General features: G+C 49.5%; 1 protein-coding gene across 1 annotated transcript in view; it reads left to right on the forward strand.

Annotated features, from left to right (window-relative positions):
* The window catches only part of PHGDH (phosphoglycerate dehydrogenase), a 16,958-nt gene extending 3,505 nt beyond the window's left edge, over positions 1 to 13,453 (forward strand). Inside the window, exons 3-12 of the mRNA XM_078868045.1 lie at positions 3,697 to 3,848; positions 4,226 to 4,291; positions 4,752 to 4,806; positions 5,393 to 5,491; positions 6,500 to 6,632; positions 7,736 to 7,884; positions 8,416 to 8,568; positions 9,190 to 9,453; positions 9,910 to 10,165; positions 11,798 to 13,453. Coding sequence (XP_078724171.1) covers positions 3,697 to 3,848; positions 4,226 to 4,291; positions 4,752 to 4,806; positions 5,393 to 5,491; positions 6,500 to 6,632; positions 7,736 to 7,884; positions 8,416 to 8,568; positions 9,190 to 9,453; positions 9,910 to 10,165; positions 11,798 to 11,955 — 1,485 coding nt within the window. The 3' untranslated portion in view covers positions 11,956 to 13,453. The remainder of the gene's footprint in view (positions 1 to 3,696; positions 3,849 to 4,225; positions 4,292 to 4,751; positions 4,807 to 5,392; positions 5,492 to 6,499; positions 6,633 to 7,735; positions 7,885 to 8,415; positions 8,569 to 9,189; positions 9,454 to 9,909; positions 10,166 to 11,797) is intronic.
* Positions 13,454 to 19,732: the final 6,279 nt, after the last annotated feature.

A 19,732-nucleotide genomic window follows, 5' to 3' on the forward strand; every position in this document is an offset into this window, starting at 1 on the left:
CCATCAAGGACTGAGACCCGCGGTGTCACAGTTCCATGCGTGTCTACTGGGAGGAAATGTGCATGATCATCATCATCACCCACGTGGTGAAAATTACCAAGTAGAACTTTTAAACGAGCTGTAAATTAAATAGAAAATACTTTGCTCGAATAAAAACAATACATGTCCTTTAAGTGTAAGTGGAGAGGACTAGTTGTAAGTTTAAAGTAAATATGTAAATACATGTTTTTGTCGCCATCTGTTGTCTGTCCACTGCTAGACGAAAGCATCCCATACATTGCTTTTTTGCTGCATATCATGGTCCTGCAAAATACATTTGTAAATAAAACACACCAATTGGAAGCTGAAAAGTCAATGTCTCTGCAATGCAACGGGGTGGCGTGTATCTCTGTAAGTGTCCCTGTACCAATGCTGGAAATTCCACATTCCCATGCTAACAGGAGGAACCTGTCCATATGATACACAAAGTGTTGCTTGTTCTGTTCCCCTCCTGAAGGCTGATGGTTTGGTTAAAATTCAGCTCCACACCAGGATTTGCGTCTCTTCCAATTTGGCGTAAACTTGCTCGTGTCGAGCTTAAACCACTGGTATTCTAAACTTGCCAGACCAGTTCTGGATTTGCTGGAGCGCAGTTAAAAGCCCCATAGACATGAAGTGTGTTCAGCACGTGTCGCCCTCCATACAATGGCACACACGTGGGACCTCCGTTTTCGTTCACAAGTGTTTGCTTAACTTTTGATAGATTAATAATTCACGTTGTAACACGATTTTTGTTCCTGGGTAGTAAGTGTTATTTTCTAATTGCTTATGCCTAAAAAGTGTAGAAAATGGCTATTATTCTCCACAAACTTTGCTTTTTTGACCAGGACTTTATGTGAAGGAAAGACACGTGCACACGTTTTCTCATTTAAAATAGGTCAATTTCTAAATATCACTGTCATGGTCACAAAAACAAAGTTTGTGGGGAATAACTTATATTTGCTTTTGAGGCATAAGCAATTAGGAAATAACACCCTCTACCCAGGAACAAAAAATAAAATAAAAATGTCTTGCACAGTGTAATGTGTAGTGTCTTACTTCTCAAGTGAGTTTTGTTCCTGCATACGTTTTGCTGTAGTTTGTTTAATGGCAATTTACAGCTCTCAGGCCACCGATTTGATGAAGGGCTCCCTCTGCCATGTCAGTGCAAATTAGTGAAAGGATGGGTTGGTGGGGGTAGTGGGGTCCAGGACCGGTTCAGATACGACTCGTCACTGATGTCGGCCGTGACCAGAGCTAAAACTCGCAGTCGTACTGCAGTGCAGGGCCCACTGCACCACCACTCTGCTTTGGCAGCTTGCTCTGGTTTAAGCTCAAACGACAATCCGGGTTGTCATCTCCGTCGGCAGCCCTGAGCCAGTGGTGGAAATTTCACATTCCAATGGCAGGCATCAGTCACGCAATAGACTACCATTCCAACATTCGTTTTTATGAATATACAAATACTGTACAGACACAACACGCAATATTCTTTTGCATGCACTCGCTTATACATTCACTGGGAAATATGACCTTGTGCGTCATCTGTGGTTGCTCCGTGATACTGCAACTACAAAAAGAGTGGTGATGTTTTACCAAAATGAAATAATTACATTGCAGCAATGAACATTTAAACTTATGCATTGGATGAAGTATTTTAAAGTGACTTTTAGGTGTCTCACGGCCTTATATGTGTAGCTACAAAATAAGAGCCATTGGATTGTTTCTTTATTTAAACCTTGTGGCGGGACCCCGGGGTCCCGAATAAACACAAGTCAAAATCGTAATTAATGTGTTTATTTTTGGCGATTATGTCCCACACATAAATGCCGCGACCCGCCTGGTGTGGAATACACTGGTCAACAAAAAAACACAATTTCTGGCCTGGACTTTTGCAGGGTGCTGATTCCAAATCTGATCTCAGATTCGCTCTATCACATCTCATTTTATGCTATCAGCATACCCCATTTTCATTGATTTTACCCGAAATTAACTCTGTCACTTATGATTGCAAGTTGTTGCGAGTCAGTGACTGCTTTAGTGTTAATATATGGTGCTGTATTTTTAGGATAGTGTGTTTTATAATATCATTTTATGTAGATATCCACATTTATTTAATATTTTTCTTCTGCAGTTTTTATTGAAAATGCAATATTTGATATCTCAAAAACCATGTGATAGACAAAAACCGATGCCAGATTTGGAATCAGCACCCAAAAATTACCTTAAAACTGTTGGAATAGCTTATGCCAGAAAAAGTGTGACCAGTGTAATTCTGTTTTCATGTCGTCCAAGCGCAGCGAGTACGAATGCGCAGAAGAAACAAAACTTTGAAACATTGATTTGTGCATTGTGTAGAGCTCGTCGAGAGGAATAGATTTCTGTATCGTTCGCCTTCAACAGACCTAAAATGACGTTGCAACGCAGTTTGTGCGAGAGCCGGGGGCTCATGGGCCCCCCCCGGGGTCCCGCCATAAGGTTAATTTAACAGTTTTTTGTCCTTCAGTTCAGTCTAATGAGGTTTCTGGGTAGCTCAGCGGTTGGAGATGCTGAGCTGGCCTTGCCGAGGTCCAGGGTTTTAATCTGGGTTTCAGCCATCCGTGACTAAACCAGCTTCTCAAGTATAGCTCTTGTGCAGTCATTGATGGCTGTGAAAATGTATAAGTCGTTAAATATGGATTTTCACCTGATTTAAATGAAATTCCACCTTTTGACAATGAAAGCTTATTGAGTTGACTGCCATGCAATCAGTTTGACTGCAATGGCATGTGAGAAAATGCCCTCCTAGTTTGTGAAAACAAACAAGTTCATCTGTAAAGGATCTTAGGAGTAGTTCGATGATATCTCTCTCCATGGGCCATTCTCTAACACACCACAGAGTTTTATTTCTCCGAGTTCGAGATGGATATTTCAGCTCATGACATGGACTAACATTCCAAAAGAATAATAAACGAGAAGTTGTTATAATCCACTGGAGACAAACTTTATCCTATTCCATCTCCCGTCATGGTGCATTGAGGCACAAACACAAGTCATCTGGGGTTGCTACAGTTTCCACGATCACTGGTCCTTGATGAATGAATGGCTTGGAGCCCGGTGAATTCCTTTTGAAGGTCTTGCCTGGAGTTGGCACCAGCAGCTGTCTGCGCTCACACGGGGACATTAGGGAACCTCGGCTAAACCAAATTCCTCACGCCTGCTGCTCCGTTTAATTGCTTTTTACTGTAGGAAAGTGTTGTATCATGTGATTGTGCTGTTGTCCAATAGAAATGTATTTCATGAATAGCTTCATAATTTAAAATCTATTTATTGCGTTCACGATGCATATGTCAAATCGATCGTATGAGACTTTATTATTGTGTTTGTACGTGGGAGTGGTGGCACGGTAGTTATCACACCACAGTACGAACCCGGTGCTAGCCATGGCTAACGTCCATAGCTTGTAATATTTTATTCGGTCCTCGGCCAACTCTTCACCAACTCGCACTGACCAGCATCGTGAAGTATGGTCAAACAACCGGGTTGTGTCAGCCTTCATCGAGAAGTGGTTTGATCAAGGGCTGAACATTATAATCGTGTTAAAAACTCAAATTATTGGTTTATATCTGCCCCCCCCTCCCCCTCCCTTTACCAGCCCACACGTACCGCTCGTGAATCAAGGCGTTGTTGTGTTTGTAGGACTACGATGCGCTGATCGTTCGCTCGGCCACCAAGGTGACGGCGGAGGTGCTGCACGCTGGCGAGCGCCTGCTGCTCGTGGGGCGCGCTGGCACGGGGGTCGACAACGTCGATGTGGAGGCGGCCACGCGGCGTGGGGTCATCGTCATGAAGTACGCGACCTGTGACCCACGCGCACATAACCCCTGATCGACGCACGTGGCCTCTGCCTGATGCGCGTAACCTTTTGACTGTCGATCGAGACCCCCCCCCCCTCATCGACGCGCGTTAACCTTTGATGATGCACCTTACCCCTTGACCGATGCCATGGTCCATGACCAATTCTTAAGTTCATGACCGTCGTCTCATTCCACGATCGAGATGCCTGTGACTTCTGACCCCTGACCGACACTCGTGTACCCCCTCGCTTTTCCATTTTATCTCACGCTCGCCCTTACCCATGTCAGCTACGCACACACATGCTGCATATTGTGTGTGCGTGTGCTGACTCGGGGCTTTGCGCTGCGTGTGCGTGCGTGTGGGTGTGCAGCACCCCGGGGGGGAACACGATGAGCGCGGCAGAGCTCACGTGCGGGATGCTGCTGTGCCTGGCACGGTACGTCCAACCCCCCCCCCCCACCCATGGGCGAGGGTTAGGGTTGGGGCACGTGCACAGAGGTATTGTATGATGACTCAGTTGCTGGAAGGTGGCAGGTCGTAGTTTTTAGTGCATCACGTGACTGGATAACCGCATCGCGTTTCGTCAAAATCGCCGATGGCGACCGCACTCGCACTTATTGACTCGTGGATTTCGGGAGCCGACATTCGCCCGCCGATTTGAACACTTCTTGGAGAAAGATGAGAATCTCGTCGCGCAGAAAAGCGTGTGCAGACTGAAAAACAAATAGGGGAGTATGAATGATGCATTGCAAAATGTGATTTATAGATGGAAAAAGGTGCCCTTGTCACCATGGGGGTGCGGCTGTTGCTCCATGACCCTGACTGCGATCCTGATTCTGACTGCGATCACGTGACCCTGACCCATAACCGTTCCCTCGCGATCACCTCTCCTGCAGGTTCATCCCCCAAGCGATGGCCTCGATGCACGAGGGCAAGTGGGAGCGCAAGAAGGTGAGCATCACCTCCCAGAGGGCATCAACGTGGGGGTGCAGCTCGGGTTGGGACGGTGGTGTTGGGTTAGAGTCCAGATTGGGGTTGGGTTGGTGCTTAGGTTAAGGTTAGGTCAGGGTTTGTGATTCGGGTTGTTTTGGGACCTCCTTTGCCAGTACCAAAATATGAGAATAGGTTTTTCCTTTTTTATGGCAACAAAACAAGTGTTAAGATGTGAAAACAGCAATTTAAACCTTTTACAAGGAATCGTGGCTGCATTAACCACAATACTTGTGGTCAGAATGCAAACGTGTTTGGGTGGGTTGGGTTGGCGTGAGAAGGTGAGACTTCAGGTTGGCGTTGGTGGTAGGGTTTGGCATGAAGTTGGAGTTTATTGATTTTGGAGGATGAGGTTGGGGTCAAGAGTTGGGGATAAGGTAGGGTTTATTATGGTAGTGGTGTGAGATTAGATTTGGCATTGTAGTTCTGGTTGTGGTTAGGGTTACGGTTGGAGGCCAGTGGTTTGAATAAGAATTTTAGCAAATTTGATCGAGTGTCTGACGAGGCCTCCTTGCCCTTGACCCCCACGTCCGTGTTGTCCCCACAGTTCATGGGCACGGAGCTGCTGGGGAAGACGCTCGGCATTGTGGGTCTGGGCCGCATCGGCCGGGAGGTGGCGCTGCGCATGCAGGCGTTCGGCATGACGGTGAGAGCACCGCGTCACACCGCCCGCCAGAGACGGTACACTCGCGGGATTGCAGAATAAACGAAGCGTCATGATAAATCATATTTGTGTTAGTGTTTATCTAGTAAAGTCTCACTAAACGAGTGTGTGGGTGTGTGTGTGTATATGCAGCGGTAGTGCAGTGGTTAGCACGCTGCGCTGCGAACCTGGAGACCCGGTTTCGATTCCCACTCACGGCCAACATCAGTGAGGTTTATCTGAACCGGTACTGTGCCTCCCCTAGGTCGACTCGGCCTCAAATGAGTACCTGGTGTGGTGTGTACACATCACCACTGGGGAGACAAAGGCGGCCGGGCGTGGTGTTGGCCACCCACCCCCTCGTGTGCCGTGCCGGCCTTCATAGGTGCTCGCTAACAGCACTTGCCCCAACAGTCTATTAAGGCTACACGGGGGATCTTTATCTTTGTATATGCATGCGGGTGTAGCCGTTGGCATCGTAGTTGTTGCACTGCACTAGTGACCTTGTTTCCTGAGTTCAAATCCCGGCCGCAGCTGACATCAGTAGCAACGGCCTGAGGTGGACTTTGCTTAAAATGAGTACCTGGTGCACGGTGTAAGACAAAGGCAGCCAGGTGCAGTGCTGACCACCGCACCTGGCACCTTACCAACCTTATAAGGTGCTCCCTAACAGCACTTTCCCCAATAGTGTATAAGGCTATTAGGGGAAATCTTTGTGTGTATGTATATATATACGTGCATGTGTGTGTATGTGGGAGAGCAGTAGTGTAGCGGTTAGCGCACTGCGCTACGTACCTGGCGACCCGAGTTCGATTCTCGCTCTCTCGGCCAACACCAGTGACGATACTTGTTGCGTTGTGTAAACATCGCCACTGGGGAGACAAAGGCGGCCGGACGTGGTGCTGGCCACAAACCCCCTCGTGTCTACTTTCATCCTCCATAGGTGCTCGCTTGCAGCAGTCCGTTTTGGCTAATAAGGGAATTTTTGTGTTTTGTCGTCGCATGCTCAAGACCATCGGCTACGACCCCATCATCCCGGCGGAGGTGTCGGCGGCATTCGGAGTGGAGCAGCTCTCACTTGAGCAACTGTGGCCCAAGTGCGACTTCATCACCGTGCACACCCCACTCATGCCCTCCACCACCGGCAAGTGCACACCTACATGCGTATGCACGACACAAAGACCGATATCCTACGTGTCGCCGTTAAAAGGCTGTTGGGACAAGTGCTGGTTAGCGAGTGCCTGTTAAGGCCGATGGGTGGCCAGCACAACACCCAGCCACCTTTGTGTCCCTAGTGTTGATGTTTACACAAGGCGTTTAAGGCGGAGTCAACCTAGGGGAGGCCCAGGACCGTTTAATGTATTCGTCACTGTTGCTGCTTATGAGCGGGAATTGAAATGGGATCGCCGAGTTCGTAGCACAGTGCACTAATCATTGCATTTCTGCACCCCACACATACATACAACAACAACCGCCATTCGCCACTAAGTGGCGGTGACGTCACCACGACGCTTGTGCCAGGCCATGTGCACCCTGAGGCCACGTGAAGTGTCGAACGCCCGCTGGCAGGAGGTCACGGGGCAGACCCAGGTGCCACGGGTCGACTGACCGAGATGACCGAGATGACTGGCTGATCCACCACCTGTGCCCCCTACTGTGCCAACTTGCTGTGCTTTAGCCACCCGGCGCTCCGCTCGTTGTTGTGAGCGTCGCTCCTCCGCCCTCCGTTGTTGTTGGAGGGCGACTGCCTCCAACTGCCCAGTAGCGTCCTTCACGAGCCTCCTCCACTGAGGCCGATCTTGACACCGCTGGTACCAGTCATCGGCAAGTCCACTCAGCTCCACGTCCTCCTGTACCACATCACTCCATCTCTTCTCTAGCCCGTGCCGCGCCCGTTTAGCCCCCTCGATCCGGCCGAACAAAAGCTGTTTAGGCATGCGGTGGCTGGGCACATACATACACAGCCGCACACACACACAGAAATACACACAGGCGCACGCAGAGGCGCACGCACAGGCGCACACAGAGATGACACACAGCTTGTTGGAGTACCCCTTCATGTCTCGCCTTCTGCTACCTTGCGCCTTCCTGTGCCATGAGAGTGACCGTGCGTATGTGCGTGCTCGCATGTGACCTTGCTCGTCTCCCTTCAGGGTCTCCTGACCGATGCCAGGTTCTCTCGGTGAAAGTACGTACGTACGTGCGTGCGTGCGTATGTTTGACAGCGCTCATCCGCTCACCCCGCAGGCCTCCTGAATGACGCGTCGTTTGCACGCTGCAAGCGCGGCGTGCGCGTGGTGAACTGCGCGCGTGGGGGCATCATCGACGAGGACGCGCTGCAGCGCGCGCTCGAGTCTGGGCAGTGCGGGGGCGCTGGGCTCGACGTCTTCATTCAGGTGGGGCCCCCACCCCCCTGCCCCCTGGGTCAGGGGTCATGGGTAGGAATCGAATCATGGTTATATGTAGTGTTAGTAACAAGGGCTGTGGTTGGGATTAGTGTAGGTGGTGAGTTTTGTTTTGGGTGAGAGTGTTAGAGTTGGGACTAAGGAAGGGCTTAAAATTCAGGCTTATATCTAGATTTAAAATAGGATTAGTGTTAGGCCTTGTATCAGAGTTAGGGATAGTCATGGCTAGTGCTTTGATTAAGGTTAAGACTTGGATTATGGTCAAGTCTGGGATAGGCTAGGCTAGGGTTAGGGTTAGAGCTGTGGTTGCAGACAGGGCTGCATGTCTGTCTTAAAAACATTTAATTCCCTCGTTCAGATTGAGAGCAGCATGATGTCATCGCATAGCTACTGCAAAATAATCTCTCGTCATTTATTGTGACCCCGTCGTGTCCGGCCGCGTGATTGTTCGATGCCTCCTCGGTCTCCTCTTCACCGTTCTCCCCCTCCCCCCTCGGCGCGTCTTCCACCCCTGGAACGCAGGAGCCCCCGACGAACGTAGCGCTGATCCGACACCCGCGCGTGGTGTGCGGCCCCCACCTGGGCGCCAGCACGCACGAGGCACAGAGCCGCTGCGGGGAAGAGCTGGCGCAGCAGGTGGTGGAGCTGGTACAGGGCAAGGCGCTGGTGGGCGCGGTGAGGAGAGACTCGGCTCCGCACCCACAACTCCGCGCACCGCAACAACCTACAACCAAAACGCCACGGGCTGTAACCGCCGCTTTCAAACACCGCAATTGCAACCTCAAACGCCACGACCGCAATGCAATCCACAGCAACGCAGCCACAATATCAAAGAACACGGCTACGGCATCGAATTCAACACGAAATACCACAAGATGCTCTCTGCACCTCAACTGCCTGACAGCAGCAGGCTGAGGCAGTGCCAATTTGGCGTATCCAGGAGAGGCGAGGGCGAGCGTGACGTCGCGATCCGGCCTGTGAGGGACTTCTCAACCCTTTCCCGTTCCGATGACGTTCCGATTACGCACGTTTACGTCATCGGAACGGAATCGATTGGAAATTGAATCGAATTGTAAAAGCCCATGCGAGAGGGCGTGGCGCACTTTGGCGCCAGCTATCATAGAGGACGGTAGTGTGGCGAGTACAGTACAATGTCTTTTTAAAACACCAGCGCTACGCCTCTCTAAATAAAATCAATGCTCACCGCTTACACGTTCCGAGATTCGACGGCGAATGGGACCCACCCTGCAACTTGTAGACATCGTAACAAGACTGCCCCCCGCCCGCCCCGCGCAGGTGAACGCTGGGTCTCTGGGCTCGTCCCTGGCCCCCGAGACGCGGCCGTGGGTGAAGGTGGCCGAGTCTCTGGGCGCGGTGGCGCGGGCGGTGCTGGCGCAGGGCGTGCGCGGGGCGAGCGTGCGCGTGGCGACGCACGGGGACGCCGGGCCCGCCGTGGCGGTGCTGGCTCCGGCCGTGCTGACGGCTCTGCTGCGCGTCGACGGAGAGAATCACCTGAACCTCGTCAACGCAGCCATCTTCGCCAAAGAGGCCGGGGTCACGGTGAGGGATGGCGCTCGCGCGCGCGCTCTGAGCGTTAGCTCCGTTTGCTCAGAAATGGTAGAGGGGGGTACGGGGAATGCGATAAATCGCGTGAAGATTAACCGACACGGAGGCAAGTTAAGTTTAAACTCGCGTTCCTGTTTGGGAACACACTCGACTAATTAAATGTATTTAGGCAATGTCCAACAACGAGAGCATACACTGTCACCAGTGGCAGAACACGTGGTAGACTGATGCAGTTGCTGAACTTGTGACCTTCAAGTCAGTCTTCCACCTGTTCTGCTAGCTTTGAGAGCTCTCTTATTTTCGGACATATATTTTCCGAGACAAATTACTTCGGAATAAAAAACGGTGTTCCATTTGTAAAAAAAAAGTTTTATTTTTCATTAGGCCCCCCCCTGCAAAAGTCTTTTATCCCCCCAAAATAAAAACGTCACCCGCTGCCTATGTCTGCAGGTGTCGATGGCGCACGAGGCGTCTCCCCCGCAGGGGCTGGAGCCCTCCTCCTCCACGCCCTGCCTCTCCGTGGAGCTGCAGGGCGGCGCGGGCGCGGGCGGCCCCGCCGTTGTGCTGGTGGGCACCGCGCGGGGTGACCAGCCGCTCCTGCTGGCCGTCAACGGGGCCTCCTTCCTGCCGGCTGGCGCCACGCTCGCTGGCACTGCCCTGCTCTATCGCACCGCGCCCGGAGCGCACGCCTTGCCGGCGGTGGCGGGTAGGTGTGGTGGTGGTGGGGGGGGGGCGCATCACGGGACGGGGAATCCAGTTGGGAAATCTCGCAGGGCGGTGCCGTCACCCATTAATGAAAATTGGCCGGGCTGCACGGCACGTATTCACCAGGGCGTCGCCCGGTGATGGCAATAGAAGCAGCTTGGGGTGATTTGTGTTTGGACAGTCTGTGGTTGGTGGCGGTGAGGGGGGGGTTCTTTTCTCCCAGTTTTATTCTAATTGTGCGATCGACATCATATGGTGAGACAATCCCTTTAGAACTCGCGCAGTGCATCACACCCTCACCCAACCCCCGTTTGTTTCGGAACGTTTCAGTCTTAAGATAACGTTTCCTCTGAGGTCCCTTGAAGTGTCTTCATAACCTGCACCAGGGGGCAGCACTTTCCCATGCACAATGCATGTCGCTCCAACCAATATAATTTTTTTTATTGATTCTCAAAACTAGAATTTTACCCAAATGAAGTGCAAAACCTAATTCAACAGTCATTTGTGACTGGGCTCACACTTACGACACTTAAGGAGCCAGTTTAATTGTGGGTGATTCAAATCCGCGGTCTTAGCAGTGCTGGCGCAATGCTCGAACGTCTGAGCCACCACTGACACCATGGCGATTTTAAGTTGGGCAAGACTTGGCGCAAACAAAGAAAACGCTACAAAAGCTGAGGAGTAAGCACTTTTAGAATTATACAAAGAAACAGAAAGAGGAACTTGTTGATCGGATAACAAATGCAGATTATAGACAGCATATCGACACTTAAGTACAGTTAAGTAGACGTGGGTAGAACACATCACGGCTGGAAGGATTGACGGCTGATTTACCATTGGCAGCCAACCCAGGGAACATGCCCGAGGAAGAAGGACCACCATAGATGAAGCATTGCGATCAGCTCGCTTGTGCGCATGAGTGAGATCGATTGTAGCACCAGAAGACCATCAGTGATGGAGATGTCGTGGAGAGGTCTTCATCCAGCAGTGACTGCTGACGATGCAGACTTTGGCACCACGGTGGCGAGATGTTACATACCTCGCCTGGTATACAGAAGGTTGTTGGTTCGATCCCAATCCCAACCCTGACGCCTCTGTATATTTGGAGTTTGCATGTTCTCCCTGTGGTCGCATGGAGTTTTCTCCAGGTCCTCCAAATTTATAAACATGCGTTTAGAGCAGTGGTTCTTGACCTGTGGTGCATGCACCCCCTGGGGGTGCGAGATCTCCTTTCTGGGGGTGTGAGACATACCAGATTTTGTTTAAAAGCTAAATAATCGAAAACGCTAATTAAGCAACAGGTATGTAAGTACATCTACTGTGTTTCATCAAACCTTTGTATTGACATATTTTGTTTTTTTACGATTGAGAACCAGGCTGCAGAGTATAGGTTAAGAACCACTGGTTTAGAATATTTGGCTGAAATATATTTACACTTGGTTGAGCTATCATTTGTGGCAATGTCTCTTCTGAAAAAGAGCTAATATAGGTCAGGGTGCCTCGCCTAGTAAAATAACACGTTGTTAGTTTCGTAGTTTAGTTGGTCAACGCTGCTGGGAGGTGCACGCTGGGCTTGCGAGCGCCGCTGGCCCCCGTGCTGACGGCTCTGTGTGTCCCCCCCGTGTGGCTACAGGAGTGCTGGCGGCCCAGGGTGTGGAGGTGCGCTCTTTCTGCGTGTCCGCCGTGGGAGAGGATGGGGCCCAGTGGGGGCTCCTGGGCCTGTCAAGCCCCACGGCCACGCTCGACGGACTCGCAGCACACGTCAAGAAAGCCGTGCAGATCCAGTTCTGAGCGTGGCGTGGCTGCATCATCACCATCATCACTGTCATCATCACTCTCATCATCATCGTCATCGTCTTGCTGTCGCTACTCCTATTACAACATCTTAACAACCATCATATTATAAACTTTACACTTGTTATGACGCGATCGTAATCGCACTTGTCAACATCACACCATCGCCGTCATCACATTACCATCACACTATCATTATCTTCACACCACTGCAATCGCATCATCAAGGTCACACCACAATATTCACATCATTGTCACATGATCATTCGCACTACCATCATATGATGATGTTGATCACATCACAAACATCACCACCAACTTTCCTCCACCACAATCACAACTACCACTGTAATAACACCACCACCTTCACACCCACATATTACGTATGTATATGTATGTTGAAGTTATCTCACATCGTACAGAGCCAACCGTGCAAATCGGAGATGCAGATGAAGGACAACAAACTAATCTCGACGACAAACATCACCACCACACACCGCGCTAGAACCCAACCCCCCCCCCCCCCCCCCCATATCTTGCTGTGTCCCACATCAGCACGGCAGGTCGAGGAGACGTAAACGGCTTTAGTGTGTGTTTGTGTTGTCGCTTGTCCTGTCCTCCAGTCCTCGCACAGCGCTTTGTCTCTATCGCGCAGGGGTATGATTCCCGTGTTGGCGGAAAACGGTTTCTGCTGGTTTTTGACAAAGAATGGGTCAGTTTGGTGGTAAAAATAGCATGGGTTTGACCTTGTTTCTATCATCCTATACTGCTCAACCAGTGCATGAAGTCGGCCCTGGATGTGTGCGATGTGCAGCAACTTCTTTGGTAGTGGAACGGAGAAGATGGGAAAATTCAGAAAGGTGTGCCATGGCGTACGGAGCGGATGCAAAGGGGGAAGGAGAATGGAGCGGAAGGACAGGGGGTTGAGAATCCTCAACGTGATGATGTTCTCAAGTTATTGGAAATTTCCAAACATGGCCAGTTGCAGGTGGTCCAGTTGAAGCAAAGTTGTTACCAGCTTCGTTTATGCTTCGAAAACAAAGCACTTAGTGTAGACATTGAATGTTAGAAGTTATTCCTAGTGCCATTGTGACCGTCGGGTTTTGCGGGGGACAGTGCTGTTTGTTTGGTTTAGTTATTTTAGCCGTTTTTTGCGATGGTTGCACTAAATGCTGTCTCCTTGGCCACATTGACCATTGGGCCTTCAGCCATGCCAATGGGACGTGCTTAGTCTGAACACGTGTGGAGCAGACAGCACTGCCCTCTCTCTACCTTAGCTCTTCTCGGCAAAGGAGAGAGCGCTCGGCTTGAATGTTGACCGGTCGCGTCAGTCGCTCTCGGCTTGTATCCAAGCCACCGACGGTTGTCTGTCTTGTGCCGTTTTAAATGTGTTTATTTGTACTTATTCATAGCCTGCTTAGAGTTGTGTTGCATCTGAAAGATGGAATAGCATTTTTTTAGATCATTTATGTTTAGAATAAAAAGCTCAAATATTTGAAGGTTTACACTCTTTTATTTTTGGGTTTGTGCCACTATGAATGTTCTCCTTTCAGATTGATAAAGTTCAACAAGGTGGGCCGATCCATGGCTCTCGTGTCAAGAATGACGAGCCGACATTGATGAGGTCCAGGGTTTGAATGCAAATTTCAGCCACCGACGATTCGGCTGGGTTATGAAATTTAGCAAGATGGTCCCATCCTGGCTACCAGTAACTGCGCACGAATTCCATCACGCTCAATATGCCTTTTCACTTAATTTGGCTCTTCATTCAAAATCACCATACGAAATGTATTAACGTCGAACAGACATTGATTAAACAGACTCCAAAATACAGAAGGGGGAGGAAATCAAAGGAGGGAGGGACGTAGCACATCAATTGGCAATTTTATTCTGACCAGGATAACCTCGGCCATCGCGCTTGGAAAACACGTGGTCAAGCAGGGATATATACCAAATACCCCTGCTCAGGACTTTGTAATACCCTCTCGTCATCTCGTTTTTAGAGGTCTTACGACTGCTGAATTCAAGAAACGTATTCGCTCTTATCTATCACACCGTCGATAGTGCAGTTGCTGGCTGCTGAGCGATTTGGGCCTGTGCTCAGAAACTGATTTCAAAGGAAAAAAAAATCCCAAGACGAGGAAGAGGAGAAGTAAAAATACGAATGTGAAGAAAGGTAATTGGCGTATCGATCGTATGGCGAGTCTAACCATGATGCAGTACTCTTGGACGTTTAGTCCGCAGTTACTGATGGTGGACGATCTAGAAGACAAACTTCCGAGGTGAGAATAACCGATGGAGAACGGATGCAATTAAAGTATCGAGCCTGGTGCGTTCTAAACATGCGGGCAATGACCAAAGAGCGTACTGGTACGTTTCTCATCAAATAATTCGCGGGCCGTTACCAGACGAGAACAACTCGGGGAAGGAATGGAAGAGATTGCTGAGCGTCCTTTGATTAGCAGTGGGGAAGTAACGGGGCCGACATTTGCTACAATGTCGATGTTTGACCCAACGCACATTTATGAAATCAACACCGTGGAGAAATGTAACTTGTGTGAGTCTCATCCGAGATAATCTAATTCCATGAAAAGAGGCTTTGCCGAAGAGAGGCCAGATTGAAATGCCTTTTAATAACACGACTCCCTGCGCCTCGCACCTCTACTCCACCCCTCCCCACCTACATCACGGATACTTTTATACTCCTGTTCAGGGCTCCAGAGGCGAGCGCGTGCGCGCGCGTGTGTGTGTGTGAGCGTGGGCTGCGCTTGACCTCGCTTTGCCAACGCTCCACGTGCATGTGTTGAAATCTCCCTTTGTTGGCGAATACAAAGCCGACTTGGTTAGAGCAGTGTCATACACACGTGTAGAACTACGAGCGTGTACAACCTACATTTAAGTTGTGCGTTGCAAGTAACAAAACACGCTACGGGGTATGCACTCGTGTATACGTTGCGATGAGGTTTGTCGACATTTCCAGATTTGAATCGTGATGATCATTGGGAGTTGTTTGACCGTACTTTACCACGCTCGCCTGTGTGGATTTGGTGAATGGGGCGGCCCAAGCAAGAGCGGTTCGTATATCAATGTGGCCGAAAATGGAACTCGGGTGGCTGAGTTTGGAGCGCAATACCCTAACCACTACGCCACTGCTCACCCCACCGTTCATTAATACGGCTAAATATGTTTCCGCTAAAAGCTGCCTAGCGTGTGTGTGCGTGTTATTTAATCTCGGTTCACGCATAACGCACATGCATTTTGAACTTCTTTCGCACCGTACGTAGCCAACCGTGGTAATCGGAGGTGCGATGGAATAGCAACGAACTAAACACAAAAAACAGTTCTACAGAAATAAGTTTTCAATCTAGAAATGAGTCCTCAATCTGCCCAGTGACCTACCAGGTAAGCTAGTTAGTTAGAGTTCACCAAGGGGAGGGCCCACAGGCGGTTCAGATGTCACTCGCCACTTGTGAGACAAAGGCGGCCACGTCATTCCCCTCGTATAGTACTTGTCCCAACAGCCTGTGTAGGCTACACGGGGGATCTTTGTTTTGCATGGTTTGTGTTGCGTGTGTGCTATGTGTGTTACGTGTACACAACACACATGTATGTTTGTGTGTGTGCGGTGAGCAGTTATGGGGAGCAATAGTGTAGTGGTTAGCATGCTGCGCTATGAACCTGGCGACCCGAGTTCGATTCCCGCTCACGGCCAACACCAGTGACGATTATCTGAACAGTTTGGGCCTCCTCTAGGTCGACTCAGCCTGAAATGAGTACCTGGTGCGGTGAGTAAACATCACCACTGGGGAGACAAAGGCGGTCGGGCGTGGTGCTGGCCACCCAATCCCTCGTGTACCGTTCCGAGGCTATATGGGGGATCTTTGTCTTTGTTCAAACATGTTTTTGTTGACTGTGTATGCTACGTGTATCTATCTGGCTGGCTGGAGAGTGTATGTACTGAATATATGTTGAGCACGCGGGGAGCGGTGGTGCAGCGGTTAGCGCGCTGCGGAACGAACCCAGCGACCCGAGTTCGATTCCCGATCACGGCTAACAGCACCCGGTGACGATTACCGGAACAGGTCCTGGGTCTTCCCTTGGTCCACTCAGCCTCAAATTAGTATCTGGTGCGCTGTGTAAACATCGTCACTTGGGAGACAAAGGCGGTCGGGCGTGGTGATGGCCACCCACCCCCTCGTGAGCAGTGCCGGCCTTCATAGGTGCTCGCTCGCAGCACTTGCCCCCAACAGCCCGTCCAGGCTATACGGGGGATCTTTGTCTTTGCAGCGCTCATCAGTCATTAACAACAGTCCCCACACACACGTGCACACACCGCTAACACACGTGGACACACACACCTTCGTGACACACACGTGGATATACACACACCTCCTGAACACACACGCCTCTGACATACACGCGTATACAAAGACAAAGGTCCCCAGTATAGCCTGCGACAGACTGTGAGGGCAAGGGCTGTTAGCGAGCACATCTGAAGGCCGGGACTGTGGCACACGAGGGGGTGGGTGGGTAGCCAGCACCACGCCCGGCCACATTTGTCTCATTTGAGGCTGAGTCGACCAAGTGCGTTACGCATGGAGGGGGGAGGGGGGGTAACCCAAATGCGTTACGCTTTTCGTATGGGGGGGGAGGCTACTGACAATGTGCGCACGCATAGGAAACGGGGGGGGGGGTGGGCGGGTGGTGAAGCCTCGATAATTATTTGTCTACATTGGCCTTAAAATGAGTTAGATAGTTAGTTATTCCTTGATCAATCTTAATTTTAGAACTTTCGTGATTGCAGGAATTATTATTTGGTTCTTTCGGTTAAGTCACGTCTAAAGATAAAATAATAAATAAAGATTGAACCACTTCTACGGGGAAGTTTTAAGCTTATCTTTTTTCTCTCTCTCTGGCGACTTGTTTTCTCTGCCTGTGTCCTCTTTAGAATGTTCACACTTAAATTCTAACTTAGCAATCTTTGAAATACGTAATCAACCAGGCTATGCGTTAATTGTGTGTTGACCGACCCTCTGTGTTGTATTACATTACATTTCGATATTTTACTAGGTTATTTAATTTTAGTGTGTCCTTCTCCTGATTTTCAGGCTTGCTTGCCGTGCCATCATACTTGCAGCACCACGTCTGTTGACCACTCATTGATATGCTAATTTTTTCTCTAACCCCCCTCCCTCTCTCTGCCTCCGCCCCCCCCTCTGTCTATTTAAGGCCACCCCACAGAGACGATCACCCCTCTCTGTTACCTGTGTTGCTCTCGCTATGTATCTTGGTGATATCTGTCTGCTAATATGTCTGTCTATAGTTTTCTGGTTAGATTTTATGTCGCTATTTCATTATACCTCATGATGATTGCTTGTGTTGCAATTGAAACGTCGTATTCTATTATTTAATTTAATTTATTATTTTATCTTTAGACGTGACTTAACCGAAAGAACCAAATAATAATTATTCCTTGATCGTTTCTGCGTGGATTAAATATCGGCCGTTCTATAGGATTCGGCGGGGGGGGGGGTGTCAAGCTGTACGTACGCAGGTGGGGGGGGGGTCAAGCGTGCGTACAGGGAGGGGGGGGAGGGGTCAAGATTTGACAGATTTTTGCGTACCTACTAAATCGATGGCGCCCCCCTTTTCGCTGTTTGCTATCGGAAGTGACAGCAGGCCGTGTCCGTGCATTATTTTGTAATAAATCGGCATTTTGCGACCCCCACTGCCACTATGTAGCATATTATTATGTGCCAGGGACTCTATGAGATGATAGGACAATAGTCTGAGTCCATAATTGCCAATAAGTAACGGCAAAGCAGTTATAAGTGACTCGCAGAATTGTGCGCAGTTGCGTTTACAGGACACGACTTCCCTGAAGGCATTCACCTTCAGCGAGCGCGATGCCGATCACACAACGCGGTTCGAATTCGGCCCTCGATCGATGGCTGCACCATCGCCGCACCAACGCGTCGAATAAAAAGCAAGGGACAAGCCCTTACTTACTAACAACTCCATTCTTCATTGCTGGAGGAGTTGCCCCCCCTACCTGAAAATCCTGGCTCCGCCATTGCCCCCCCCCCATCACTTTACACGGGATTCCACGCGCCTCTTAAATCGTCAACACCACGACAACTAAGGGCACCTTGTGTCGAGCCAATTGTTCTTTAGACCGCTCTTTTGTTTCCCTCCTCTCACAGATGTCCGGTAGGAGCGGGTCAGAAAGTTACAACAGCAACCAGATTGAATTGGATGGTGGCGGTGGCGCTATTGGGTAATTCACTGCACTATGAACCCGGTCACCTGAGTTCCATTCCTTGCTACGGATAACATCAGTGGTGAGTGACCGGTTCGGTATCCCCCCCCCCCAACACCCCTTTCATCAACCAGCACGGACCAGCGTGGTGAAGTATGCTAAAGAGTTCCTCGACTATCAACGGACGTGGGTGACGTTTCCATCCAGTCAAGGCCGTAGCCATGGAGTCAACATTGGGGGGGGGGGGACCAAATCTTCCTGGGGTCCCCCCCCCCCCCAGAAAAAAAAAATCTATATTTGAAAAATAATTTCCAGCCAAAAAATATTTAAAAAATTCACTAACACACAGGATGGACTTTTCATTTTATTTTTTACAATAATGTCTAATAGTGTATTGTATTACATTGCTGTTTTTTCTTGTTTTACCTTTTCTTGTTTCATTGTATGTAATGGCAGAGATTAGGGATTCACAAAGTACAACCATAACCACAATCATATGAACAGAAATCTATGCATTGTTATATGAAGACAAGTCCAGATATTGTGACCAAGGTTTAGCAAATAGTTGTTTTTATTTACATAGCATCGTAAATGTTTTTAGCAAAAAAATGTTTCATAGCAATATATTGCCGGTTGGAGCCGGTTGGAACCTATCACGACAGCAGTGCATACCGACTGTGGTGGCACCTTTCACTACAGCAGTGCATACTGTGGTTTTACCTGGTTTCATTACAGCAGTGTATACCGACTGTGGTGGTATCTGTATGATTACAGCAGTGCATACCGACTGTGGTGGCACCTGTTATCACTACAGTAGTACATGCTGACCCTATCTATCTTACCTATAAAAGGGAAATTTGTGAATGTGTCTGTTCGAAATGTTTAGCGTACTTTCCGACATGCAACAAACTTGAAATTTGGCATGTGGGTAGCTTCCAGACTGTACACAATGCAAAAAGTATAAAAATTGACTTTTGTATTTTGGGGGGGGAGGGGGGGAAATGACCATAAAGTGTGTGGGGTCAACACGCATACAGGACTGGCGAGAATCGATATCTGGTGAGCGTTTGTGGTATCGATTAAACGGGAATAGGCCAATTCAAAAGAAACCTTTCCATTGCGCGATTTAAAGAATCGAATCTTGGCGCGCGAGCATAAGTTGTTTTTATCCACCGCGCGTTGGGTTTTATTTTATTTTTAATTAATGAGGTAATGATCAAAGTTTTCTTTTCATTTGTATATGTTATGTTTTTAAGTTTTGAGAAGTTTTAAAATTTATTTTATTCCCCGGGCAATGCCGCTTATTTCCCGCTAGTAGCAGTATATATCGACTCTATAGCACAAAGTCCTCACCTGACAGTGCCGTGGTGAGGCCTAGTCACGTGCAGAGCCCCCGGCCTCACCTAGATTGCCCAGCCGGCCGAGGCTGGGGGCTGGGCCGCTACCCCCGCCCACCATCCCCCGCCCGCGCTACAAACACATTCCTGCGGAGGGAGCTGGTAGGAACGTTGGGTC

Source organism: Lampetra fluviatilis, chromosome 2, assembly GCF_964198595.1.
Source record: "Lampetra fluviatilis chromosome 2, kcLamFluv1.1, whole genome shotgun sequence".
NCBI classification, from domain to species: Eukaryota; Metazoa; Chordata; class Hyperoartia; order Petromyzontiformes; family Petromyzontidae; genus Lampetra; species Lampetra fluviatilis.